At 38.9% G+C, this 27969-nt stretch overlaps 1 protein-coding gene across 4 annotated transcripts; it reads left to right on the top strand.

The window, feature by feature from the left end:
* Positions 1–27969, top strand: SYNDIG1 (synapse differentiation inducing 1). Of its 4 annotated transcripts, none has more exons than XM_039326131.1 (4): positions 1–654; positions 10957–11513; positions 21143–21280; positions 26630–27969. In XM_039326131.1, exons 2-4 carry the CDS (start codon positions 11040–11042, stop codon positions 26786–26788), a joined length of 771 nt encoding a protein of 256 aa, XP_039182065.1. In that variant the 5' UTR covers positions 1–654; positions 10957–11039; the 3' UTR covers positions 26789–27969. The 4 variants fall into 4 exon arrangements, with proteins under 4 accessions (XP_039182065.1, XP_039182064.1, XP_039182063.1 ...); XM_039326130.1 differs by having other exon boundaries at positions 1–831; XM_039326129.1 differs by having other exon boundaries at positions 1–970.

The following is a 27969-nucleotide window of genomic DNA, read 5'->3' as shown; positions in this document are numbered from 1 at the left end:
CAGGCTGTTTCATGCTACGTTTGGGAAGAAGAACTCTACTTTATTCATAAGCCTTTCATTTTTGTTGCATCTTTATTCTCTGTTTTACATGGGTTGTCCATTTGTTTCCTGGTTTTGACTTTAGTTTGCTGGATTCGATGTTAGAGGTTTTGAAAATGCTGCAAATTTAATATAAACCATTGTTTTAATAATGATGATTATAATGACGTTTGCTTGCTTCTAATTGTCATAGGGCAGTAAATAATAACAATAATAAAAAGGAGTAAACACTGAAGACGACAAGTACACCGAATATCGCTGCTACTTAGTACCGATTCACAAGAGTCCACTCTTCTCCGCCTCGGTCTGAGTAGGAGGAGGGTTTCCTCTTAATTGAGCGCCAAAAATGCCGTCTCCTCTCTTCCGCAGTACGCAGCAGCGATTCTCAGTTCTCTTTAGGACCTGGGGGGAGCTTTGTGTTGGTGTCCCCCGTTCTCTGTGCAGGGTTGTAAATTCCTTCTGTCAAGGCAGCCCAGCCGCGATTGCAATAGCAGCAGAAGCTTGGAAAACCCGCTGCTGCTCGATCGCCTAGGGCTGCAGCGCCGGCATCGGCTCCCAGTCCAAGTCCGCACTATGGTGGACGGGCGGCGGCAGTGGCGGCAGCAACCGCAGATGGTACGGTTCCTTCTCTCCGCCGCTTTTTCCGACCTTCCGTGTCTTTTTCCCGCCACCACGAGGCGAGACCTCGCCGGCTACAGCCCACCCCTCCGTGGTACCACCGTCTGTTGCTTCGGCTCCTCTTCCCTTCGCGCCCCAAACTCGCTGCTTTGATTTCTGTCCAGGGCGTTTTAGGTAAGAGGCCAGCGGGGAGGCAGGGAGGCAGGCGGACTTGGAAAAACAGCCTCTTTCCGGAGGTCCTGCCGCCGTCCCAAATTCGACGGAGACGCCTGAGGTCACCTTCCCCCCCCCTATGCTGCTGCGTCGTCCGGAGGTGAGTCCCAGCATAGAATTGTGGCATAGGGAGGGCAAGATAAAGGCGACGAGGCACAGTCCGCCAGACGTCTCCAAACGCGGGGAAGGAGCTATTTTATCGCACGTTGGAGCGATTTATAAGTGGCGCAGGACCAAAAGCGAGGACGGAGGCGTGGCCGAGAGGTCGTTCCCGGGGTGGACTTTAGCCTGGGACTTGAATGTCGTCGGAAGTGCGGCGGGATAAAGCGCGAACTCGCCTTCCTTTCGACAGGGTTAGGGAGCTGCCCATCTTCGATTTGTAGCCCAGCGCCAGATTTTCGGAGAAAGAGGCTGTCCTAGTTGGGCTTCGCCCTCGATCTTTCGGGATCGTCATACCTGGGACTCTGCATGCCAGGCACGTGCTCGCCCGTGGAGTTCCGGATTCTCAGTCCCACCTGGCTTCTCCTCGCGTAAGAGCGACTGTGTGCTTCTGGACCTGAGCGCTCGTCCAGCCAGAGAAAGTTGCTTGCGCTTGTGGTCTTTCCTACGCACAAGACTTTGTTGCCGAGATGCGCCAGTTCTGCATTGCATTGCTTAGAGAAATAATACAGGAGATGCACCTTAGGTTCTTTCCTTCTTCTTGGTCCTCAATATGTCATATCAGTTTATCCAAATAACTCATACAATATACATTTCGGAAGCTGTACATACGGTAGATGACGCAATATAAGAAAGAAATGTGGAGTGGCTTGAGGGCTGGCTGAAGAAAACACACGTAATTTTCGGCTGGGGGACCATTCCAGAAACAAAAGCAAAACCGATTAAACTGAATTGAATTAAAAATTCAGTATACTTAATATTATTTATCCCATAAATTTAAATGATTTCTCTCAAATTGAAATTTACCTCAGTGGCAATTTTTCAATAGGCTCTAAGGGCTGTCCTCTTGGAGCTTCATTGCATTCCTGGGGTAGAGAGGGTATTGTGATATATGCCAAAGACTGTGGTTAACTTGTAAGTATGTTTTAGATTAAATAAATGCTGAAAAATAGACGTTTTGATGTAAGTTTAACCTCTCTGTTATTTCTAGATTTCTGTAAAGATAGCTATGTTATTAGAATTGAATTCTTAACATTCAGGGACTACCTTCCAAATTGGAGACTTTTAATTCATATTTTATTGTGTTTACTGCATATCTAGATTGCTTTATTTGTTTTGAGGTGGGGAAGTCAGGGTTTGAGATAATACTTCTGATATAGTTGGTTAGGGAATTAATGTGGGCAACAATATTGGTTTTAGTATTACAGTATTTTAATATTATAGCTCCAAATTGATATGGGAGGAATATTTTAATTTTTAGTATGTTAATTTTAATACCTGTTTTATTAATGTTTATTCTTTTTATAAATGCAAACAGTTTTGCATGTTTTGGCCCATAGGAGAAACTTAAAAATAGTACCCAGATTTGGTAAAACTATTCAAAGTGATAATTTGCCTATTGCTTCTGATGTCAGTATCAATCTCTTTTCTCCCCTTTATTTACTGGGTTATAGTAGTTGATTAGTAAAGAAAATCTTGACTTTTAGTGCATAGGAATCAGCATAGCTTACTTAGTGACAAATCAAACTGTAAATGAGAAATAGTACATTCAGATCTTATCTCTGCTATGATCTGGGCTTCTTAAGAAAAGTAATTGTCCGTTCTTCACTTGTTCCTTTTCTGTAGCATAATAAAAGTGTTGTTGGGATGTGATGGATGTAGTATTAACATAAGGATATTTGCATAAAGGAAATTCTATATTGCAGTCATCTAAACCCCTGTGTCCCGAAAGAGCTCTACAAATATGGAATGGGGGATGAAAAGGGGGAAAGTCCAGTAGTGCATTTTTGTACACTTAGGCCTTTCCAAAAAGTTCTCTCTCTCTCGGAAGAGGATCGTTGGCATATACAGTCTGTAATGGGGTGTGTCAGTGTGGTAAATAAAATGCCTTAAAAGGATAGGTTCTTTTTTTAAAAAAAAAAAATGATATGGAGAGGCTTCTGCTTTTATTGGCTGTAAGTGAAATACAAATTCTTTTACAGAATTCTGAACAACCCTGGACTCAAAAATGACTTTCCTCAATAGGCAAATCAAATGTTTTGATAATGTCTTGTTCTTTTTGATAATTAAACAAAAATCATGAGCACTATGATTACTATAAGCCAGTGGATGATAATGGTAAAGATGATTTATTAAACTTGTATGCTGCCCAAGTCTCAATGACCCTGGATGGCTTATAATAATAAAACAAAAAAATTGCAATAAAAACTTAAAAAATAAAAATGGCAAGCACAATGAAATGAAGGCTTTCACTCTTCCTTGCCAAAGCCCTGGGTGGAGAGCCAGGTTTTTATGGCTCTTTTAAACAACAGCAGAATGGGGGGGGGCAGACCTCGCCCCTGAGGGCAGGCAACACTAAACAGAAGGCATGTTTCTGAGATGACATTATTTAATCAAAAGAACCCGGATCACACCAACTCTGCAGAATCAAATCCACAAGGTAAATTTTATGAGAGACAGGATGTCCCTCAAGTAACCTATGCTATTTACAAATGAAGGAATAGTTAAGATTCTGTTGCAAATATACTGAGAATTGAAGAATCTTTATTTGAAACCAACCTACTATATTCTGCATAAATATACCTTGGGTATATGAAAAAGACATATTCAAAAAGAAAAAGCGTGAGATGTAGATTTCAGCAGCTCCTGAATGGTTCACAGTCATGTACATAGTCTTCTGTGCAGAATTAACAGTTGAGCATTTAAAAAAAAAATTCTTGCATAAATAGAACAGAAATTGATAATTTGCGGTTGACCAATTATTTAACAAGGAATCCTTATCATTCAAATTAAATTAATGTAAATGTATCTAAATTTGAAGTATTCACAAAAAATGAATGATCGACAACAAATATATGAAATATTATTAATGCTGGGTGATGTGTGGATGATACTTTTTAGAAATACCTTGCAACATCTAATTGGTGAGACATTATAAAAATAAAATGAGACATTTTAATGGCATTAATGGCTGCAGTATTTCAATGTGTATTAGGTAAATTATTATATAACAGAACATTGTACTATTTCTCACTTAATAAGGTCTAGTAGGGTGGGTTGGACCAGGTCTTAGCTCCCTGTTCTTTGATTTCTTGTTTTAAAGGTTTTCTTCTAGCATGGAAGAAAATAAAGGACAGGTTGTTTAGCATGTAGCCTAGTAAAATTCTTTGGCTTCTGTTTTTCCTTGATCTCAGTGCCTTAGGTAGTTTTAAAATATCCAAAATGAACATTTTTGAAAATATTTTATTTATATTTATAAATTGGAAATAGCTCCCCCAATATAATAATAATAATAATAATAATAATAATAATAATAATAATAATAATAATAATAATAAAGTTGGAAGGGACCTTGGAGATCATCAAGTCCAACCCCCTGCTCAGGCAGGAAACCCTATACCATTTTGGACAAATGGCTGTCCAGTTTCTTCTTAAATCTTCCAGTGTTGGAGCATTCACCGCTTTTGGAGGCAGGTTGTTCCACTGGTTAATTGTTCTAACTGTCAGGAAGTTTCTCCTTAGTTCTAGGTTGCTTCTCTCTTTGGTTAGTTTCCATCCGTTGCTTCTTGTCCTGCCTTCAGGTGCTTTGGAGAATAGCTTGACTCCCTCTTCTTTGTGGCAGCCCCTGAGATATTGGAACACTGCTATCAGGTCCCCCCTCGTCCTTCTCTTCATTAAATTAGACATACCCAATTCCAGCAACCGTTCCTTATATAATTAATAATAATGATAATGATAATGATAATAATAATAATAATAATAATAATAATAATAATAATAATAATAATAATAATAATAAAGTTGGAAGGGACCTTGGAGGTCATCGAGTCCAACCCCCTGCTTAGGCAGGAACCCTACACCATTTCAGACAAATGGCTGTCCAGTCTCTTCTTAAAAACTTCCAGTGTTGGAGCATTCACCGCTTCTGGAGGCAGGTTGTTCCACTGGTTAATTGTTCTAACTGTCAGGAAGTTTCTCCTTAGTTCTAGGTTGCTTCTCTCCTTGATCAGTTTCCATCCGTTGCTTCTCGTCGTGCCTTCAGGCGCCTTGGAGAATATCTAAATATAATCTCCAATTTGTTCTTCATTTTCCTTCTGTGTAGGATAGAGAGTGATGTTCAAATTATACTATTATTTCTGTCTTTCATTATCTACTTTAGTAGTAAATACAGAACAGACAATAATGTTCTTCTTCATGACGTATACAATACGTTTGTGGAAAGTATTACTGCAAGGTTATGATGGAAACTGGGGATTGAGAAAAAATCATGGAGAGTTAGCCTTTCACTAGCCCAGAGGAGGCAGCCTTGGCTCTTTTATGACTCGTGGACTTCAACTCCCAGAATTCCTGAGCCAGCATGGCTGGCTCAGGAATTCTGGGAGTTGAAGTCTACGAGTCATAAAAGAGCCAAGGTTGCCTACCCCTGCGCTAGCCAATACCTGAGACTGGGATTTCTAAAGCAGAGTGCCTATGAATCCCAGATAGTGGGGGTAGCAACAATATTTGAAGACATCTCCTTTGTGTTTTGAAACATCTAGCAAGTACCTTTGCTTTGATATAACATAGTTTTAAAGTCGCATAAATGTACCATAAAATGTAGAACCGGCAAATTGTATAGCTGAACTGCTTTTTAAGGTACTTGTAACACAGTAATATTGGTCATGGATGCAATGCTAGAAACAAATATGGGTAGTCCATTTCAACATAGTCTTCTAAAATGTTGCTATTTGTTCATTGAATAACGACTTAAAACTGATTATGAAATCCATTGTCATTTACAAATTGTAATAGAAATTTTTCTTCTCATGTGTATATTTAAAGCAATTAAAATACTTTGTAAATGTTAATTTAGTTCAGCAGATGAAATATTTGCTTTAGTATTTATATATGTTTTAATTTTTATTACCATATTAGTAAGATACCAGTTAATAACAATAATCCAATTGGAACCTGATTTCATGTAAGACTATTAATCTATATCACATTTAACCAAACACAATCCTGAATTAAAATAATCTCCCCACAAGGAGATTTCCCAAAAAGGAAAGTAAATTGCTCCTCAAGTAGCCCTGATAGTTGTGTTGTAGCCTTACAAATTCTTGGAAAACATATTTTCAGCTGGATTTTTTAATATTTAAATTTTTGAAGTTCTACAGCCTGCTTATAAATCTTTTAATAAGCTTGTCTATTTCTAATGAAAATTATTATCAGTAAGACCAGTACCAGGATTTGCTAAGCCATAAAATGAAAAAGATCAATAAACAGTATGTGTAACCTATGGGAAAAGCTATTAATAATTTTAATAAAGCTCTTAAAACACTTTATTATCAGTACCGGTATTTATTTTTAATTTTATAATTCATTACTATTTTTTGCTCAATATTACAGAGGTAAATTGAAATGGAATAATTATTTGTTAAAACTTAAAAGCTCTTCTGCCTAATCTGTTGGAAGTTCTATCTGGCAACTTCCAGAGACAGCCAATTTTTTAAGTTATTCATTTACTTAATTTATTTATTTATTTATTTATGAGACTTATATACCGCTTTAAGTGCAAGCACTCTCTAAGCGGTGTACACCAGTAAGCAATGTGTATGTGTATGTATGTATGTATGTATGTATGTATGTATGTATGTATGTATATATATATATATATTGGAAAATTTGCATAAAAATACGACTCCTGGGCATGTCTATGGTACAAATAAAATACGAACACCAGGAGAGTATAAATATAAAAATATACTTTACTAAAAGCTGCCAAGCTTTCGTTTGGAAACTCCAAACATCATCAGGGCTAAGGAGCCAGTAAACAATGATGACTTAAATGGGTTTTGCCGGCACTGATGTAACACTGATAGAGGAGAAACAGATGCCCCCAGGGTGGAGAATGAAAACAAAAAGGGGAGGAGGGTCAGTGCTATGGAAGGAAATAAGGATAAAGGGGTGGTGGAGGAGATGAATACCAGTAATGAGATAGTGGAAGGAATGATCCGGAAGAACCATAGAAGGAAGCGTAAGGAGAGTAAGAAAGAAACATCTGGAACACTAATTAACCGGCCGGGACCGGTGACGCGGTCCATGAGCCGGGTGCAGATGCCGGCAAAACCCATTTAAGTCATCATTGTTTACTGGCTCCTTAGCCCTGATGATGTTTGGAGTTTCCAAACGAAAGCTTGGCAGCTTTTAGTAAAGTATATTTTTATATTTATACTCTCCTGGTGTTCGAATTTTATTTGTACCATATATATATATATATATATATATATATATATATATATATATATATATATATAGGTCTTTGGTTGTTCGGGTTTTCTCCCACGTAAAATTGGAAGTGTCTTGGCGACGTTTCGACGAAGTCCCATTCGTCATCTTCAGGCTGGTGCTTTCAGCTTCGTACCTCGAGCAGCAGTGTGTGGTCTTGGCTGTTTCTTCCTTTTAACTGCCAGTGGAGGTATGAACTGATTGGGTGGGAGCTTGGCTGTGTTCTGATTGGGTGGAGGTGTGTTCTGATTGGTTAGGGGCTTGGCTGTGCTCTGATTGGCTGGGGGGTTGGCTGTGCTCTGATTGGCTGGGGGGTTGGCTGTGCTCTGATTGGCTGGGGGAGTGTTCTGTTTGGTTGTGCTCAGGTTAGTCTGAGTTGCAGAGGGATTCAAGATTTTGGGCTGCCCTGCCATTCCTTGGCTTCGTGTTCGTGGTCGTGTTTCCTCTTCATGGAGGGTGTCAGTTTGCTTCATGTATGGATTGGGGGGGTTTAAAGTGGCTAATGATGCAGCTGTGGTCTGGCTTCTGGTTTGTGGTCGTGCCTCATAGTCAGTGTGGCTTTGGGTTGGTTTTTTGCGTGGATGTTTGGTGGTGACATCCTGTGTGGTTTTTGTGAGTGTGGGTCTGGTATCATTTTTTGTGTTAGGGAGTCGTTTGTCAATGAGGGCGGTTTCCAAATGGCTGGTAGGCGGGAGGTATCATCTCGCTTGTTCATGTTGTGTGGGCGTTTTTAATAACAGAATAATCAGAGAAGCCATCGAGATAGAAAAACGCCCACACAGCATGAACAAGCGAGATGATACCTCCCGCCTACCAGCCATTTGGAAACCGCCCTCATTGACAAACGACTCCCTAACACAAAAAATGATACCAGACCCACACTCACAAAAACCACACAGGATGTCACCACCAAACATCCACGCAAAAAACAAACCCAAAGCCACACTGACTATGAGGCACGACCACAAACCAGAAGCCAGACCACAGCTGCATCATTAGCCACTTTAAACCCCCCCAATCCATACATGAAGCAAACTGACACCCTCCATGAAGAGGAAGCACGACCACGAACGCGAAGCCAAGGAATGGCAGGGCAGCCCAAAATCTTGAATCCCTCTGCAACTCAGACTAACCTGAGCACAACCAAACAGAACACTCCCCCAGCCAATCAGAGCACAGCCACCCCCCAGCCAATCAGAGCACAGCCAACCCCCCAGCCAATCAGAGCACAGCCAAGCCCCTAACCAATCAGAACACACCTCCACCCAATCAGAACACAGCCAAGCTCCCACCCAATCAGTTCATACCTCCACTGGCAGTTAAAAGGAAGAAACAGCCAAGACCACACACTGCTGCTCGAGGCACGAAGCTGAAAGCACCAGCCTGAAGATGACGAATGGGACTTCGTCGAAACGTCGCCAAGACACTTCCAATTTTACGTGGGAGAAAACCCGAACAACCAAAGACCTACATACAAATACCCGCGAAAACCTCAGAAAACAAATATATATATATATATATATATATACACACACACACACACACACACATATTTACATATATATATATTTATTTAAATGTATATATATATATTTAAATGTATATATTAAATATATATATTTAATATATTCATTCATAGCTCATCTTTTTACTGTGACCCTATCCCTACATTTCTTTTCTGAAAGCCATATACTCTGATTATTTCCTGCTTATTCCTGGGCTAAGAAAATAATTTTGTGCAAAGCTTAAGCTAGCTGACAGCAAATATTGAACAAAAAGATAATATTTCTGAATTAGTTTGGGAGAGTGGCTATAATTCAACCCCACCTCCCTCCAATGTAGTACTGGAATTCAAACCAAAGCATCAGCAAGGATGGTTCCCATTGGAACACATTTGCAAAGGGCAGCCCATCACCTCTCTGACTTTATTGACTCCACAGTTGATTGCTGTTAGAATTTTTTTCTTAACAGTTAACTGCAATCTGTCTTTGTATTAAAGGGGCACTCCATGATCTGCCAGACATTGACCAGCTAGGCAGTGCATTTCCTGACACATTCATCCCAGCTGGCCAAAAAAATATCTTTGCTTCCTGAGTAGAACATGCCTCATGGCACATAAACCATAACAGCCTCTCTTATGGCCAGGAAAACAAAAGTTTAATCATTTCAGAATCCTATTTCAGAATACTGTTCCTATTTAAAAGGCCTTATTTTGAGACATGTAAGAGGGATTGGATTGGATGGGGGGGGGGGGGGAAATGACTGCAAGATGTACCTGGTAAGCAGGGAACATCCTGGAAGTCAACAGAAAAAAGCCCTATTCTGAAAAGCAAAGAGTAGTGCTCCAGCTCTATGGAAGAGTAAAACTATTTGGGTTGATTGTAAGCAGAGTTAAATTGGTTTCTTTGAAAAATGGAGAAAAGGGAAAGAATTCCATATTGGGACTCAGACAGCTCCTAAGCCTGAAAATTACTTTTAAATTCTGGGTAGATTCCATAGTTGTAGTACCAAATCTGTGCCCATGAAATATGTCCTTTATTCAATATAAACATTAGTTCTTTACTATATTTGCTTTACTATATTCTTTTTTTATACAAATGTGAATAAGTACGCTTTTTTATATTAAATCAGTGTTTCCCAAACTTGACAATTTTAAGGCATGTGGACTTCAACTCCCAGAATTCCACAGCCAGCGTTGCTGGCTGTGGAATTCTGGGAGTTGAAGTCCTCATGCCTTAAAATTGTCAAGTTTGGGAAACACTGTATTAAATGATGTGTTGGCTGTACTAAAGCATGGGAGGATGCTGTGCCTGCTGAAAAAAGTGTATTAAACTGTGTAGGATTTATGCTGTCTTCAGCTTCTGCATTTATGAGCTGCTCCAGACCAAAGTCTACTACCCTGTTTTTTTCCTGCAGTGATATCATTGGAGATACAATTAATGTTCACTCTTTTAAGTGGAATGAGTTTTTAACCAATTAAATTAAAAATTGTTTGTTCCTTGAAGTCAAGGACTTAAGTATTTAAGTACAGTAGTCACTTCTGAAACCCTATAATTAGAAATCCTCAAAGGAATTGATGGTAATAATGTTGGAGAATTTTGGCCCCATCCTTGCTCTTGAACTCTTTGAATGTAGTTATTCATAAAATAACTGTAAAAGTCATCTGTTTAACTTGTTTTGTCAGAATTATTAATAGTGTTAAGTCTGTAAAATGAATTAGTGAGTTGAAATACTTTTTTTTTAAAAGGAGGACAGCATTTGATGGAATGTTTGTATTCTACCTTTTGCAAATATATTCCTTTATTTTATATCTTATAATATCTCTAAATGTGAGTATTATTTTGTATATATAAGAATGTCTGAAGGATATTAGCTTATCTAAGGCCTGGTTAAGAGGGGTGATTTGAGCCAGATGCTTCATGGGTCACTTCTCTGGCTCTTAGACCTTACGCTGCATTAACTGTCCAATGATGTAAAAAATGTCTCTGTTGTGAAATAATTTTCAGCACTATCTTCAGTTCATTAACAACAAACATTTGTACCAAGCGCTAAATTTATTTTCAGCTCTTAAGAGATCTTAAGATCAGCATAAAGGTTGATGCTCATTTCTCTTCTGTAATGAATCTTCTCTCTCTCTCTCTCTCTCTTTCTCTTCCTCAGGAAAATGGATTAGTTTTTTTTTCTATGTGATGTTTATCAGACGAATGACAATTCATTGAGACAATAGAGGAAAAGAATCCAGGATGGATGGCTTAGTTAAGCAGAAAGATGTGCTTAGAAAGCATAATAAGGCAATTGACACCCAGAAGAAGAATGGATTGATTAACACAAGAAACTTAATGGCGGAAAACAGGGAGGGCTTGGTATCTGTGTATCCAACTGCTCAGTATCAGGGTCGACCAGTTGGGACTCTCTATCCCCCAAATGACCCAATACAACAGCTTCTTGACCCTAGTACTCTACCACAGACAGTAGAACCCCGCTATCATCCAAACATCATCCTCTATTCAGAGAGCGTGCTACGATCATGGGGAGAAAGCCTGAGTGCAGAATGCTGTGAAACAACCTTTATTGAAAACAAGTCACCCACCAAAGGCTGCCTGGATTATCCTGAAGGCAAATTTGTCAGTCTATCCACAGATGAGATTAAGATCCAGACCCTCTCCTATGATGTGGAAGAAGAAGATGACGAAGACGATGACTTCCAAGAACTAGAGGTCAGGGAAGTTTTCTTGGTATATCGTCAATTGCAAATAATATGATAGGATAAATTGTTCCGTTTAAAAACTTGCTAATTGTGTTAACATTATGTAAATAATGAAATAATGCCCACCCATAGAAACGGCTTGTTAAATTAGATAAATCACTGTCACTCTTCCTTTTCATTTCCTTTGTTGCAACAGGTGTAACAGCACCATTCAAGTAGTCCCAAAGCAGAGAGAAAAAGGATCCATATACAAAGATGATCCCTAGTTTGCCTGGTTGACTTCATTTTCATCAGAAGCCAAATTCAGAATTGGGAAGTGTGGGCAGGAAACTCTAATTAATGAGGTGTTTCTGTCCAGGCTGAACCTTTTAGGATGCAAGAATCTATTGTGTAGACAGTGTTAATTTAGAAAGAACGGGTTCTTCTGATTGTAGAAGTTCAGGAAATACTGCCCTGTTTGCTGGATGATGGTTGGGACAGAAATAAAGGTGAGAAAGTTGTTTTTAACACATGCAGTGGCCAACATGATAGGTGCAGAGCTCCTGTAACTTTGCAAATAAAAAGGTTGCATCAGGTATGGTTTACATGATAGCAATAGCAATAGCACTTAGACTTATATACCACTTCACAATGCTTTTACAGCCCTCTCTAAGTGGTTTTACAGAGTCAGCATATTGCCCCCAACAATCAAGGTCCTCATTTTACTGACCTCAGAAGGATGGAAGGCTGAGTCAATCTTGAGCCGGTGAAAATCGAACTGCCAAACTGTAGGCAGCTGGCAGAAGTAGCCTGCAGTATTCTATTTTAACCATTGTGTCACCATGGCTCATAATAAGCTACAAGCTATACCTTTCATCCTCTAAAACAGTGGTTCTCAACGTTTGTGTGATGGCGACCACCGTCACACAAACGTGCTGCGCATGCACGGCGGCGCCCCCATGTGCAGCGCGCATGCGCGGCAGCGCCCCCCTGCGTGGTGACGCCCCTATGCGCGGTGATGCCCCCATATGCGGCGCGCATGCGCGGCGGCACCCCCTGAGGGGGAAAAATGGCGGATCGCCTTATTTGGCGACCTCCGAGAAATGGTCAATCAACCCCAAATGGGGTCGCGACCCATAGGTTGAGAACCGCTGCTCTAAAAACTATTTGGATAGGTTTCTTATATGTTTATGTGACTGTTTTCATGGAAATGTATAAAATCAGTATAGATAGGGCAAATCTCTGGAATAATTCTGAGATATACAGATACTTAGAACATAAGAAATGCTTCCTGGGACCAAGATTTTAGGAGGTTTCTGCAGCTAATAGAAGAAATTGACCAATCTTATTATGTACTTCATGGTTCATAGGAAGAAATTAAAATAAGTCAGCTGATGTGCTCATAAGTGTGAATCAGCCTTTAAGATATCCAAAACTGTTAGTTTATTTAGTTGGTTCGCCTCTTAAAACTGCAAAAATTATATACCAAAATGTAAAAAGAATAAATTGTATAATTCAGAGCACAATATGGAATAGAATAGAAAGATTCAGACATTTCTGAAGCAGCATAAGAAGTGCCATGTTGTTTTTGTGACAAAATGTAGCTTTATAGCCATTGTGCTATATTGAAAAGCTCAGTTCCAACACAACTATTGAAGCAAATCTATAGGATGTAATTAATATTGTGAATACTGTAAAGTAAAATATTGTTAGATGTTTCTCTAACAGCTGCTTTTTAAAATCTAAATCCTTTATTTGGGTTTATGAAATACTGTATACCTAAATTAGGAGTGGGAAACAATTCAAGAGCTAAGCATACTTGTTGACCTTATGTCAAATATTCTAGCAGGAGGAATTAATCTCAACCCCAGCAGTCTGATGTGTTAGGATTAAATAAACAGAAGTGGCTTTCTTACGTTAGATTCTGGCCATGCCCATTGTTGAGTTTGGCTCTATCATTGCCAGCATATTCTGAAGGATTGTGCTTTCCAAAACAGTGTATTGGCTCTGTTCCAATAGATTTATTCCATCTTGACAAGATTATAGATAGTAAATGTGAGCTAAAAAATCATTTATCGTTTTGTCCTGATTTTTTTTTTTGTCCTCTCCTGCTTTTAAAGAATAATCCAAGTCAGTTAATTTCATAGAAATCAATTGATTTCAATTGAGGGCATTTAATAAATAAATTGATGTATTATTCCTAAAATATTTATTGTGATATATACCTGCATGTTTTTGTGATGCTTATGAAACATATGCTATATTGGACTTTAAGGTATAATAAAAATATTATTTTTCTTATAATGGGCTAACAGGAAAATGTAAACACTTAGTTTAGCATCTGAATGTTTTACTTTGTGGGATTCTTATCTGTAAATTGATAGCTGTATTGATGCATTGCAATTCTTATGGTCCCTTACCATTAACCATAATAGGTAGGCATGATGTTATTCAACAATACCTGAATGAATATCTGGTATCCATACTTGATTTCAGATTTGATATTCTTACCAAAATACCAATTTGTTTCCAGAACATTATTCAGATGCAAATTTCACGATCAATAATTTTGTTATACAGCTGCTCCAAGGATCTTTTTCTGTTTCAGAAATACATTTACTGTAGCATCCAGCCAATAAAAAGTTCAATACCAAAAAAGGAGCAAATTATAATAGGTAGCAAAACAAAAATAAGTACTGTAGGTCTGTGTGCTTTCTGGATTTCAATTTTAATATTTTTGCAGTAGCAAAAATAAACCCCCAAATTACTTTTTTTTACTAATACAAAGATAATATACATTCTGTGGATGCAATCCTGCTAATGTTATAATTAAAAGAAAAAAAAATGAAATTCACATGAAATTGAAAAGTACTCTGTTCTTGCATTCAAGCATATAAGGACATCACTATCACTTAAGCTCTTGTCTTTAAAGAGCTTAAAATGTTGCAGGGAGGCCACCCGGAGTGGAAACCAGCTTTGTCTCTCTATGTGGGAGATGCAATCAAATAATATTTTAAAAATGTAAATGAAAAACATTAAGAAATAAGATGCATTGATGGTTCCTGATAGCTGTTTAATAAAAGGATAAGTGTTCACAAAAGGGTGACTACTTGATGGAAACCATATGACTTACTTGCATTGTATGTTGGAACAAGTATAAAAGGCTAGCCTTTGTGCTGCAATATTGATTGCAACAATAAAGGTGTGGCTCATTGTGGCTTGTATTGGCTCTATAAGGACTTACAGACTCAATTTATAATAGGGACCTCGGAGTCCTAGTAGACAATCACCTAAATATGAGCCAGCAGTGTGCTGCAGCTGCCAAAAAGGCCAACACAGTGCTAGGCTGCATTAACAGAGGGATAGAATCAAGATCACGTGAAGTATTAATACCACTCTTCAATGCCTTGGTAAGGCCACACTTGGAATACTACATCCAGTTTTGGTCACCACGATGTAAAAAAGATGTTGAGACTCTAGAAAGAGTACAGAGAAGAGCAACAAAGATGATTAGGGGACTGGAGGCTAAAACATATAAGGAACGGTTGCTAGAATTGGGTATGTCTAGTTTAACGAAGAGAAGGACAAGGGGGACATGATAGCAGTGTTCCAATATCTCAGGGGCTGCCATAAAGAAGAGGGAATTAAGCTATTCTCCAAAGCACCTGAAGGCAGGACAAGAAGCAACGGGTGGAAACTAATCAAGGAGAGAAGCAACCTAGAACTAAGGAGAAACTTCTGACAGTGAGAACAATTAATCAGTGGAACAACCTGCCTCCAGAAGCAGTAAATGCTCCAACACTGGAAGTTTTTAAGAAGAGACTGGACAGCCATTTGTCCGAAATGGTGTAGGGTTTCCTGCCCGAGCAGGGGGTTGGACTAGATGACCTCCAAGGTCCCTTCCAACTTTACTACTATTACTACTATTACTTGCCTAATAAAATATCCGGGAAATACTGATCTCTTCTACCTACAACTGTTAACAGATCAGTACAAAGTAATTTCTCTGAATGTGGCCAAATTCTGTTAGGCTATATGCAAAATTAGGCAGACTCTAATGCTCACTGATAATCCATCACCAATCATGATATATTATTTTGTCTTTTATTTATTTTTATTTACTATTATTATTATTGTTTGTAATGCTTTTATTTGTGTAATGCTAATCTATGACTGTAATAAAAATTGATTGTATCGGATGTCTGTGGGAGAGGTGGTTAACTTGTGATAAGTCAATTGTTGTTGAATATATTTTGAAGGGTCACAGGTATTGCTGAAATGCTAGTAATCAGTACATTCAAACTGGATGCAGTTACTGCTTATTTACTTGAACTGAAGTAATCAAATGGTCAGATAATGAAATTGCTTTCCTTTTTCATTGTCCCTGTCTAGCTTCACTTTTTCAAAAACAAAGAAATAGTCCCTTACAACTGAATTTCAGATCACTTCAAATTAAGAAAATACTCAAGTTTCTCTATCTGGCTGTCTCTCAAATGCCTGTTTGGCAATACTATCATTAATTTCACTCTGGAGTCTAAGGGCGTTTTTTAAATAATGTTTTTTTCAGTCTGTTGGCAACTGATGTATAGCTTCAAGTTACTTTTTTAAAAAAAAGATGCTGGGTTTGACATTGTCATTGTCAGCAGCGTATCCCAAGAGCTGTATCATTTTGAAATATTGATCAGAACTCTTTAATTTGCACTCTAAATTTCCTTCCTTATTGGGATTTATCTGATACACTTGTTTTACATTATTTTTGTTCCTATTCTAATGGGGTGGTAGCCTAGAGGAGAAGACATTAGCCTTCCACTTTTAAGGTTGAGAGTTCAATCCTAGGTAGTGGCAGATATTTCTCTCTGAGGGAGCAAAGAGAAAATATTGACTGCAAACTTCACATGGCGTCAGGAAAGGCATCCAGCCAGTAAATGCTCAGCTTCATTCAGTTATCCTGACTGTACTCCAAAATAAGGGATTTCAGGGTCATAAAAAGAGTTTTTTCTTAATATCACTCAGATACCTTCTATAGCAGGGCTTTTCAGATGTGGCTGGTGGTATGCGACCATCCTAGACAAGTGGAAGCAGGGGAGGGGAATGAGCTGAAGTGGCGGCAAGTGGAAGCAGGGGAGGGGAATGAGCTGAAGTGGCGGCAGCATTGCAGAAACCTGATGGAGAAAGAGCTGCAGTTGCAGGGTTGTCGGGGCTCAGCAGTAGCCCCAGGATTTGTGCGTGTGGTTACAAGCTGATTGGTAGTTTTGCAGGGCTATGGATCTGAGCAGAATCCCCAGGATCAGCGCCAGGCTTCAGCTGATTGGTGCTTCCAGAAACTGGAGGTGTCCTGAAGAGAAAAGAGGAGGAGGGGGGAGAGAGGAGAGGATCTAAAAGAAGATTTTGGCGGGAAAGGGCCAGCAAGGGGCTGCCCTTGCCCCGCTCCCTGAGCATGCGCACAGGAGGTGGCAAGCACCCGGCATCCTTGCTGACTGTCCCTGCTGACCGCTCAGAAAGAAAAGAGGCAGGAGAAGCACTTCCCTTTCCCCCAGGATGCCAGCGCTCCACACTCGCTGCCTCCTATGTGCACATCCAGGGGGCAGGGCAGAGATGGCGGGGCGGCCCCCCGCTGACTCCAGGGCTGCTCCTTGGATCTAAGGCTGAGCATGTTCCGCCTTCAATGGCTGCCACCAGGTTGTAGATCAGCGCCACACCCGCTTGCTGATCTAGCCTCCCAGCCCCGAGCCTTCCCTTTCATCGGGACTTCCCCTGTCCGTGTGGAATAGCTGTGCCCGGCAGCAGCATGGCCACTGGCAGCACTGACAGTCTCTTCCCCCTCCCATCATCCCTTCCTGAGCAGGGAGGAAGGAAAAAGATGGGAATGAGAAGCAGGGAAGGAAGGAGGGGAGGAAGGAAGGAGATGGGAATGAGAAGGAGAGAGGCAGGGAGGGAGGGGGGAAAGAAAGGAAGGAGATGGGAATAAGAAGGAAGGAAGGAAGGAAGGAAGGAAGGAAGGAAGGAAGGAAGGAAGGAAGGAAGGAAGGAAGGAAGGAAGGAAGGAAGGAGATGGGAATGAGAAGGAGGGAGGCAGGGAGGGAGGAAAAAAGGAAGGAAGGAGATGGGAATGAGAAGCAGGGAGGAAAAAGGAAGGAAGGAAGGAAGGAAGGAAGGAAGGAAGGAAGGAAGGAAGATGGAAATGAGAAGGAGGGAGGCAGGGAGGGAAAAAGGAAGGAAGGAAGGAAATGAGAAGGAGGGAGGCAGGGAGGGAAAAAGGAAGGAAGGAGATGGGAATGAGAAGGGGGAGAGAGGGAGGAAGAAGATTATAATGAGAGGGAGGGAGGCTCTAAGCCAGTGGTTCTCAACCTTTTTAATGCCGCGACCCTCAACCGGTCGTAAGTCGAGGACTACTCAACCGGTCGTAAGTCGAGGACTACTCAACTGGTGCAGCACCGTTTGCAGAATGGGACTTTTGGTGGGCTCAGCAGGGCAGAGACAGCCTGGACAATTTCTATTGGCTTTTGAAAGCCAATAGAATTAGACTATTCAAGAGAGTCTATTCTATTGGCTTTCAAAAGCCAATAGAATAAAAGGGAGTAGCACAGCTAAGGAAAAGGGGGGGAAATGGTGGACTGCGTTGTTTGGCGACCCCCGTGAAATGGTCGTTCGACCCCAAATGGGGTCCCGAACCACAGGTTGAGAACCACTGCTCTAAGGGAAGTCCTGCCTTAGCACTTGGCCACCAGCAGCCCTGCTGCCCTTTCGCCATTCCCTTGCCCCCTCCTGGTCTCCTGATGGTCTCCTATCCTATTGCAAAGGATGCTTTAGTTACAAAGCTGGGTCTCCTTGCATGGAGAGGGAGTGGGCCTCCCTCTGACCCACACACTTTGCCCTCCTGCATCCACCATGAGCAACGTGGCCAAGGAGAGTGAGCACAGCAGCAGCAGCCTTGAGGAGGAGGTAAGCACAGCTGGGTGCCCCTCAGGGAAGTGGGGCTGGACTGGGTTGAGCTGCAGGGTCTTAGTGCTCAGGAGCTTGAGGGCTGGGCTGGGTGCTTGCTCTCTGCTGCCCAGGGCTCTGGGCAGCCTGTGCCACCGTCTGGGAGTCCCCTGCGTGGCCCAAGAGGGACTGCAAGGCTCCTCAGGTGGACCATGCCCCGATGCCCACCTCAGTCCCATCCTCCCCCAACAGAGACCCCCAGATCCCCCCCACAGCCCCCTGCCTCCCCCCAGTCACCCCCAAACCTGAGTGATGTTGAGTTGGCCACGCCCTCCGGCCATTGACTACTTGTCAAAAGGTTGCAAAGGTGATCACATGACCCTGGTGCACTATGACCATCAGAAATATGAATCAGTTGCCAAGCATCCAAATGTAAATCACGTGACACTAGGGATGCTGCAATGGTCATAAGTGTGAAAAATGGTCATAAGTCGCATTTTTCAGTGCTGTTGTAACTTCAAACAGTCACTAAGCGAACTGTTGTAAGTCGAGGACTACTTGTTCTTTATCACTTTTTCCCTTTTTTTTTTTGGTCATCAAGTTTTTGATACCTTGCTAGGCAACTAGTGGTACTCGAATATTGCCATATCCTAAAAGTGGTACAAGTCCACTTTTGGCAAGTCCATTAGATATTCCTGTGGTTTATCAATCCAAACCAAAATCTTGTAGATTGTTCTTCATTAGCCTTCCCCAATGCAGAGCCCATAATCCTAATCAAATCAATTAACCTTAATACTTGGAATTGTGGGAGATATAGGACAATTGCATTTGAAAGCAAAGCTGTTCTATGCGTTCCAAGGCATTTTGTTAAGATTTATAATGCATAAGCATAATAAGGAATAAGCAAAAGTACTTGATATTGTTGAGCCTAGATTGGGGATAGGAACTGGATTCCAGTCCAAGTTCAGTATAAAATCTGCTGACCTTTAAAACCATATGGCTTGGATCTTCAGAAATAAAAGCACCTTTCCCAAATAAATTTTGCTTTCCTGGCTGGGATGGCCTGAGTTCACATATAAATGTTACCATCTAGCAAAGGTACTATAGAAGGGGGGGTTGATGGTGGGGTCTTTTTATTGAGGGCTCCCCTCCTATGTAACAACCTGCCCTCCAGACCCCCTGCCCTCTGGTTTCCATTTTTTACTACATTACAGAAATTGGTAAAAGACCTGGCTCTTCTGAAGGAGTTGATTACAGAGCCACCAATATTGACATTAGAATATTTTAATTATATTAGTATTATTATTGTATATTTATTATTGTAAAACGCCTAGAGTCTGGCAGTTTTGTGGAGTTGTAAGAATATTAAACTCAAGGTATTCCTCCCGGATGCTCCTTAAGGTGAAATGAAATTGAATACACTGAGTGAAATTGTGTAGTTGGCCAATAAACGTAGGAGTAGAGATAAGAATATATGTAGTCTAGATGGTGGCTGGATTTGTATCATACCACTATTTTATATTACTGCTTTTCCCTTAAACAAGGCTAGACTGCTGTATTTCTAGTTTAGATCTAGCTTCTCTGACTTTTCCCTAGCCTTGTTGTTTTGCTAGTGCCTCTTTCACTATTAATCATCAGTCAGGTTGAATTGAATTCAAATATCTGAGCATCTCAGTGTCTCACTATCATCTCCTTCCAATCTCATCTACCTCAATATCTGGTCAAATACTGTTATAGCCACAGTGCAAGGATTTCATTAAAACATTGTTTTGAATGTAAGAGTTTTCCACATTACATAGATGAATTATTATCTTAACCCCACATAAGTTTACTATTTACTATTGTTTGGGTTGTTGGCCAAAATATATTTTATGTTTTACTCATTTAGTCTATTTGATTTTTAATGGATTCTTTTTTTGTAGTTGCCAGCTGACAAAGCTGGGAAAAAAATTTATTTCGTAGATGAGAGGCATCTGGTATTGTAATCTTTCCCCTAGCAAATTAAATGTTGTTTGGCATTTGGCCTTTTCTTATGAGTTGTACTTTAACTATCTTCAGAAGATCCATTCAGACTTAAAATGTGAGCAGAGCCGAGTAAATAATTCTAATGACAAAGGCATATCTCTTGGCTTGACCCACTTTATTGCTTTTGTATATACAGAGAATGCTTGCAAAATGGAAGGCTTCACACATACAAGTGTGTGTGCCAAGGCATATATACAAGTAGACGTGTTCCTTGATGTGAACCCACATAACTCTGGTCACATGCTGATTTAGATAAGCAAAAATGTCACAACCATCACAAATCACCCCATAATACCGGTGGTGGGGATAGGTTTCAGCATTCTTAAATAGAGTAGGATGACTTTTTACTGTTACGGCACTCGTGATGATTTCCTTCTTTTTAAAAGCTGTTGCTGCAAGATTTTGTGTTCTCCCTGTGGTCACTATGTTGCAGAACAGGATGTCCCTCCATCATAATTTTAAGAAATGAAACGTTAGCTGTTCTAAAGTAATTCCTAATATCATCCCAACAGAATTTTTTTTAAAAAATGTGATTCTTCTAAAATGTTCTTTCATTGCAGAAGAGTACAAATATCTCTTATACATAATTTCAGCCAGAAAATTCTGTGTTGCCTTTTAAAGAAAATGGATCATAGGTATGCCTGATGCAGAGAGAAAGGGCTAGTCTTGCCAGTGACTTATTTACTTCATGGTCTTTTTCTCTTGCTGTTTCAGAGTGATTACTCAAGTGACACTGACAGTGAGGACCATTTCCTTATGATGCCTCCCAGGGATCACCTTGGACTTAGTGTGTTCTCCATGCTCTGTTGTTTCTGGCCATTGGGAATAGCTGCTTTCTATTTGTCACATGAGGTATTTGTACAATTTTATTATTCCATTTAGCTTCGTATGGCAGATAGGCAATATTCCATTAGTATAGAGATATGATAAAATAAAAAATAAAAAAATATTTTTAATACCAAAAGTTATTTAAACATGCTGGTCCATGAGAAAAAACTCAGTCACAGTTGAACAATCCTTTAATTACTAATCAAAATGCCAGATATTCATAAAGTGAGAAAATTGTATGCTTCTATGTACTGTATGAATTTAAAATACCTGTATGGCCACCCATTTTATATGTCACAAATCTGAGCGGCTCACAAAACCATCATAAATATTGATTTACATTGCTAACTTTACTTCTGATTAAATGTGCACAAGAAACCACCAGCAAAATTGTGATCCCTCTTGGGGCTAACCTGTGATGTACAAGATTGAAAAATAGCTTTCCCAATATGACCTGTTCTGATGTGTTGGGAACAAAACCTCAGCAGTTCCCAGGTAATTCTGAGAATTGGTCTTAATGCATTTGGGGAATATGAAACAGGAAGGAATACTTTTAGAATTCAGTTAAGGTTTAATAAAACATGCATCACATACATGAGTGTTTTGATAATGTATTTTCCATCCTTGTTGGTACATAAGTGAATTGGTAATTGACTTACCTTTCCTCTTACACTGAAGTTTTTTGCATCCTAAAATTATTATTATTCAGTCACTTTTTAATCTTTTTGACCCAATGGATATTATTTCCTTGAATTCTTCATATAATCAAAGAATCATCTTATAAGTTTAAGCTTGTGTCATCGGTGGTATTATCTATTTAACTTGTTTTCTGTCAGCATCTTGTTCAACTGGCTTTTTCTAAACATTCAAGGTCTTCTCACATTATGTTCCAACATATCTAAGTGTTTGCTTCTTTATTAGTTTCCAATGAGCAGTCTAGTTTACTTTATCTAAAATTGAATGATTTATTCTTCTACAATGCAGGATATTTTCCTAGCATCATGATTCAAAGTCATAATTTTTCTTTGTTCAACCTTTCTCATGGTCCAGCTTTCACAGCTGTATGTTACAAATGGAAAATTAGCCTCAATAATGCATACCTTTGCTGTCAATATAATGTCTTTAATATTTTGTCTAAAGTTGTTACAGACCTTCTTCCAAATAGTAGATACCTCTTTATTTAATGGTTGTAGCAACAATCCCGGTAAATTTTTAAGCCCAGCAGGATAAAAGCATTCAATTGTCTGCTGAAATAATCTTTTTAAGCAGCAATCAATTTTTGCATTCTTTTATTTTCAGCAAGACATTCTCTAAAACATCTTTCAAAGAATCATCAGCATATTTGAAGTTGTTAATGATTTTCCCAGCAATTTTAATTCCATTTTCCGTCTTCTAGTCCATAATGATATATTCTGCATATAAATTAAAACACAAGGTGACAATATGCAGTCTTAGTGCACTGTTTTTTTCCATTTTTGGACCAATGTTTAGTTGTTACATATTCTTTTCCAATTGTTGATTACCAGAAAGTTAAAGGCTATCCACAGTATGCTATGGTCTACAAAGTGAACATCCTTGTATATTCAGTAAGGGGGAATAGGTCTTTTTAGAACTCTCTTCCCTTCTCTGCTATCCATTGAATGGTAACAATGTGGGTTTTGATCTCTGCCTCTTCTGAATCCTGTTTGGCAATTCTTGTTCTATGTATTGTCGAAATGTGGATTGCAAAATTTTGTACATTATCTTATTAGCGTGTGGGAGAAGTACAATTGGTTATTACTTTTGAGGTCCTTCTTGGCATGGGTCCAGCAGGTTACGTGAAGAGCCATCTTGCCTCAATGGGACTAGCTTGCCTCACTCACTCCAATGGAAGGGACTGCTGCAGACCCCATTTATTAAGGAATTCTGGTTGGTGGGGTCAAGGGGAAAAGCCTTTTCTGCTGTGGCCCCTGCCCTGCAGAACATTCTGTTACCGGAGGCGAGAACTGTTCCCACACTTTTAGCCTCCTAGAATGGCATTGACACCTGGTTTTGCCAGTTGGCTTGGGCCCCAAGAGGGGGGGGGGTTCAACTGGAAGTGGTTGACAAGGTAAGTAGACATTCTCATCCTGATGCTCTCCTTTAGTTGGTTCTAGTTTTTTCTATCACTTTTTAAACTTTAATTATTTTTCTTTTTATTATTTGTAGGCCTCTCAGAAAGGGCAGCATATAAATTTAATCAATCAATCAATCAATCATTGTATGGTATTTTGAGCATCCTTTAGCACTTCCCTTTTTGGTATTGGAATACAAATTGTTCTCTTCTCAGTTAATTTGGCCATTTCTGTATTTTCCATAGATCCTTACATGCTACAAATAGCATTTTAACCACACAATAAATAAATTCTGCTGGTTTTCTGTCATCTTTTGCAAATTTGTTTGGAATATTTTCTATTTACTTGAATGTCTGGGTCTACTTCAGGGATAAAATCCTCTCAAAGAACATTCCTATGAAGTACAATCTCTGTTCTATCCTAAGTGCCTTATATATCAGGCATGTCATTCTAGCCCTTTTACACCATCTTCCCAGATCTAGCATTGATTGCCCTAGTCATGTTAATGTCAGTAACCATTTGTTTCACAGTTGCATAAATTCTAAAATGTTCTGATGCTTAGCTATTGAATACAATTTGATCCAAAATATTCTCAGAGTTCCCTGCAGAGACCAGTTGTCCCAGGGCTCCTCCAGTAGAAGATATGATTGTCAGACATCAGCAAAGCAAAATAAGAACCCCTTTTACCTTACCATGTTTATTTTTTCTTATCAGTTGATCATCCTTTCTCACTCTTTATATAACTTGCATCTGTTTTAAATTGGCTGGATCTTTATTTTCATTTCTACTATATGTGAGTCAATCCCTTTTGCTTGTCCTTGCTTTTAAAAAACATATTTATGGAATGGGATGAATGGCTATCTGTTAAATTGGATTGACATATACATTTCCATCTTATAAGAATGCATGAATCTCAAGCAATTTTCATATCAGTCCAGAAATATTCACTTTGTTTATTTACAAGGTGGTTCATTTACTTCTGGCTTGGGAAGTAAACCTGGCCTTTGAGGTGTGAAAGACGCAGCATGCAATGTGAACCAGGCCACTGTAATTTCTTCAACAAACCATGATTCAGATAATGATATGGCATGATGTGTGTATCCAAACTATGATTTTTACCTTGGTTGTATAACTGAAGAATGTGTACTTGGACCAGCCTCCCCTGTTGTCTTCAAAGGTATTGGATTACAGTTTCCATACTTTTTCAGCAAGCGTGGAAAGACTATTTAAATGTGTTTGAAATAAATAAATAAATAAATAGGAATACAATTCAAATATACAGTATATTCTTGCCATTTGTTAAGCAATTAGCTTTTTCTGCTAATGCCCTGCAGAAATTCACTCATGAAGTCATTTAGCCTGCACAAGCATTTAATGCTTATTTTTTTTTCTGAATTGCATTCAACCTTGATATTATGATTTCACAGCAGAATATAATTTCTGTACACTGCAAATACAGTGCATAGTGCAGTAGTGCAGAGAAACCTAGAGACATTCTATGCAGATAGATGAGAATAACAAAGACAATGAAGAATGCTCAGTGCTAAAAAGAATGCTCAGTGCTAAAAGATCTAAGACCTTTACAAGGGAATTGCACTGTTATCTCTACTAATATCTCCTGCTGAACAAGCTAGCTTGCCCTGTGCTGTTAATGAAGAAGCGATCTCAACTTAGCATTCTTGTGCTTGCTGTGACTTTTGTTTATTAAAGTTCTTAGTCTGCTATTGAAAACATTTCAGCCTGGAGAGGTTTTTAAATTGGCTCATCAATCATTTTGATGCCAACCATAGTCTCTCACTATGTGTTTGTTTTTTTTTTTAAAGAGGAAAGATTTGAAATGCATAGTTATTGCAGAAATGCCCTTCAGGACAGCAAAGAAAAGAGAACTGGGTTTTTTTACTTCATTCATATGAAATGCATGTCTCTGGTGGGAGAATTTGCATTAAGCTTGGCTACTTCAGTGTTAGAGCATATTCTGGATCAAGATTTTGCTGTCTTTGAATTTCTCAGAAAGGATTTATTTTTAATAACAAAATTTTAACATTCACTGAAGCCACATTACTCATTAATTTTATTTTGTGTGTGTATAACTGAACGTATTCTAATCTTAAGATTTATTTTCAGTTTCAACATTTGCTTTGCTCACAGATTTTTTTATTCAAAATTCACCCCCCTTTCCTTCAAATATCACTGTCTAAATAAGAATATAATGTATTTGTTCTACCAACCCTCTTCCCCCATGCTCTTTTGCAGTTTCTTTTCAGATGGAGAGCATTATGAAGAGTTTTCTGAAGGATTGTCTCCCTTGCCAGTTCTTAAGAAAGGACTCAGCATTTGAGTGTGCGCTTTTTAGGACTAATTTGGTTGTATTGGCTAATATATAAACTCAAACTAATATAAAGTCCAAAGAAGAAAAGAAAGAGAAAAAAGCAAAAAGAAAGCAGAAAGTGCAAGAAAGGGGAAAAATACAATAGTAAAGAAAGAAAGAAAAAAATCAAAAAGAAGTGACTTCTGATTTTTTTTACAGTAGTTATAAGTGCAATTATAAATTCACCTTTTATTCTAGGCTGTTGTAACATGACTCTTTTCTTTCTATAATTTATCCTGTCTAGTCATCAAAATTATAAATCATAAGTTCACTTTTTCTGTTTTATGCAAAAAAGCGCACAAGGGTTTTCTAGTGACTATAATATATTTTAAGGAAAATCACTTCCTTTTGGAATCATACTTTTTTTAACAATGCCAATTTCAGAACAATGATTTCTGTTGATCAAATAGTATGGGATAAAAATGTTAGTCCTGTTCTGTAGTCCTGTAATTTCAACCAAGTTGCTACTAGGGGAAAAAGAAAGGCCCTAATCACAGATTTCTCTAACTTAGCCATAAAGTGCTATCCAAAAGATATCTACAATTGTATTCTATTGGGATAAACTGTAAAATATTTTTAAATTTGTGGACTCATGTCCACTATACTGTGGTCTCTGTGGGCTTTTCTATTGCTATTTGATAACAATAGTGGCCTTTTTGATTCTGAAAATATGGAATGCTGTTGATTTTAATAGTAATTGTATTGGAGGGGGGGTGATAGATAAGAAAAGTACATGAAGTACGTGAAAGACAGTTTTATCCATGAATTGCAGAAAAAATGTGTGTTTCAGACAAAATAATGGCCATTAAAACCCCAAATCTTATATACTTTTTTCAAATTTCTTCATGTTATTTCCTGTTAAGTGGCTGCCATATCCACACTCACTAATGCAAACCTTATCCATTCTTGCAGACAAACAAAGCCATTGCTAAAGGGGATTTCCACCAAGCAAGCTCCAGTTCACGGAGAGCTCTCTTCTTGGCTGTGCTATCCATCACCATTGGAACAGGCATTTATGTAGGAGTTGCTGTAGCACTCATAGCATATCTGTCCAAAAACAACCACATATGAAAGTTGACAAATTAGACTGCTACAGAAAGCTATAGAGGAATGATATTGTACCTTTCAAATATAAACAGTTTTGGAAGTGAGAAGGGCTGTCATAAATTTATACAATCTGAATTCTGAAGAGAAATGTTCTGGATCTTTTTTACTTTTCTGATTTATTTTTAGTATTGGCAAAACTGTTTTTGCAAGAAACCAAGAAAGCCATGGACATTTCCAAATATCAAAATTTAGCTTCGGACTTTGTTTATAATTTGTTTCTGGTCTAAATTAGACTCAACTCCAAATTTGGGATCATCGGTCAAAAAGTAGGAGACATCTAAAGGAACAAAACTAAAGGTGGAGAATCTGAAAGTTGTTTTGCTATTCCAGAAAGCTAATTCTGGATTTTGGATGACTTAAGAACTAGTAACTGGCTTAGTGCTTATCCATAACTAAAATACAAACAAAGCTGCAGAATCAATGTTATGTAGGACTAGCAAGGGACCATCAGTTCTTTTATTCAATCATAATCAGAAAAGGGCCACCCCTGAGCAAAATGAAATGCAGTAGCTGAGGTGGCAGATTTTGCTAGTATAAGGAACAGCAGAATGGGAAAGTGAGGGTTCCAGTTATAGTATAAAGTTGTTACATACTTTGCCTAAACTGCTCTGGAATATACAGAAGCTGTACAACACATAAAACAGTGGTCTTGTACAACCCTGTTCTTTGCCTCAGTGTAGCTTACACAGATAATTTCTACATGGATTGTTCATAAATGATTTCATTGAACATCTTTGAAGTCAAAGCATCTTGTGCTGATTGGCCCTACTCCTATTCCGAAAAAGACTTGCTTGCAAAGCATGCTATTCTTTCTGGCAGCCACTCTTTTCCAGAGAGGATTTTTTTTTTCAGCAAGTAAATATAAGAAGCCCACGCATAAATGTCATGGCAAAGCATGAAGTATCTACCACTGAGACACCAGCCTACCGGCACAAAAATGTTTTCTTAGCTTATAGACTCACAACTGAGCAAAGCTGGAATATATTGGAATATGTCTTTTGGTACAAAACTTGAATAAGCAATGGTCATATTGTAAAGAATGTATTTAATATTAAAATTTGTCTAAAAATCATGAACCGCTATATATCTCTTCTAATGGTCTTTTGCTCTCTTGAAGCAATCTTTTCATGTGGCATTTTACAGAA

The sequence above is a fragment of the Crotalus tigris genome, unplaced genomic scaffold (genome assembly GCF_016545835.1).
Source record: "Crotalus tigris isolate CLP2741 ecotype Arizona unplaced genomic scaffold, ASM1654583v1 scf7180000024339.11422700, whole genome shotgun sequence".
Lineage (NCBI taxonomy): Eukaryota > Metazoa > Chordata > Lepidosauria > Squamata > Viperidae > Crotalus > Crotalus tigris.
This window is presented reverse-complemented; position numbering and strand designations above follow the sequence as displayed.

Bases quoted from the DNA above. Each gene is read 5' to 3' on its own strand.
- SYNDIG1 (XM_039326131.1), top strand. From the start codon at position 11,040: ATGGATGGCTTAGTTAAGCAGAAAGATGTGCTTAGAAAGCATAATAAG. The intron at 11,514-21,142 runs GTCAGGGAAGTT...TTGCTGTTTCAG, and splicing joins ATGACTTCCAAGAACTAGAG to AGTGATTACTCAAGTGACAC. The intron at 21,281-26,629 runs GTATTTGTACAA...CCATTCTTGCAG, and splicing joins CTTTCTATTTGTCACATGAG to ACAAACAAAGCCATTGCTAA.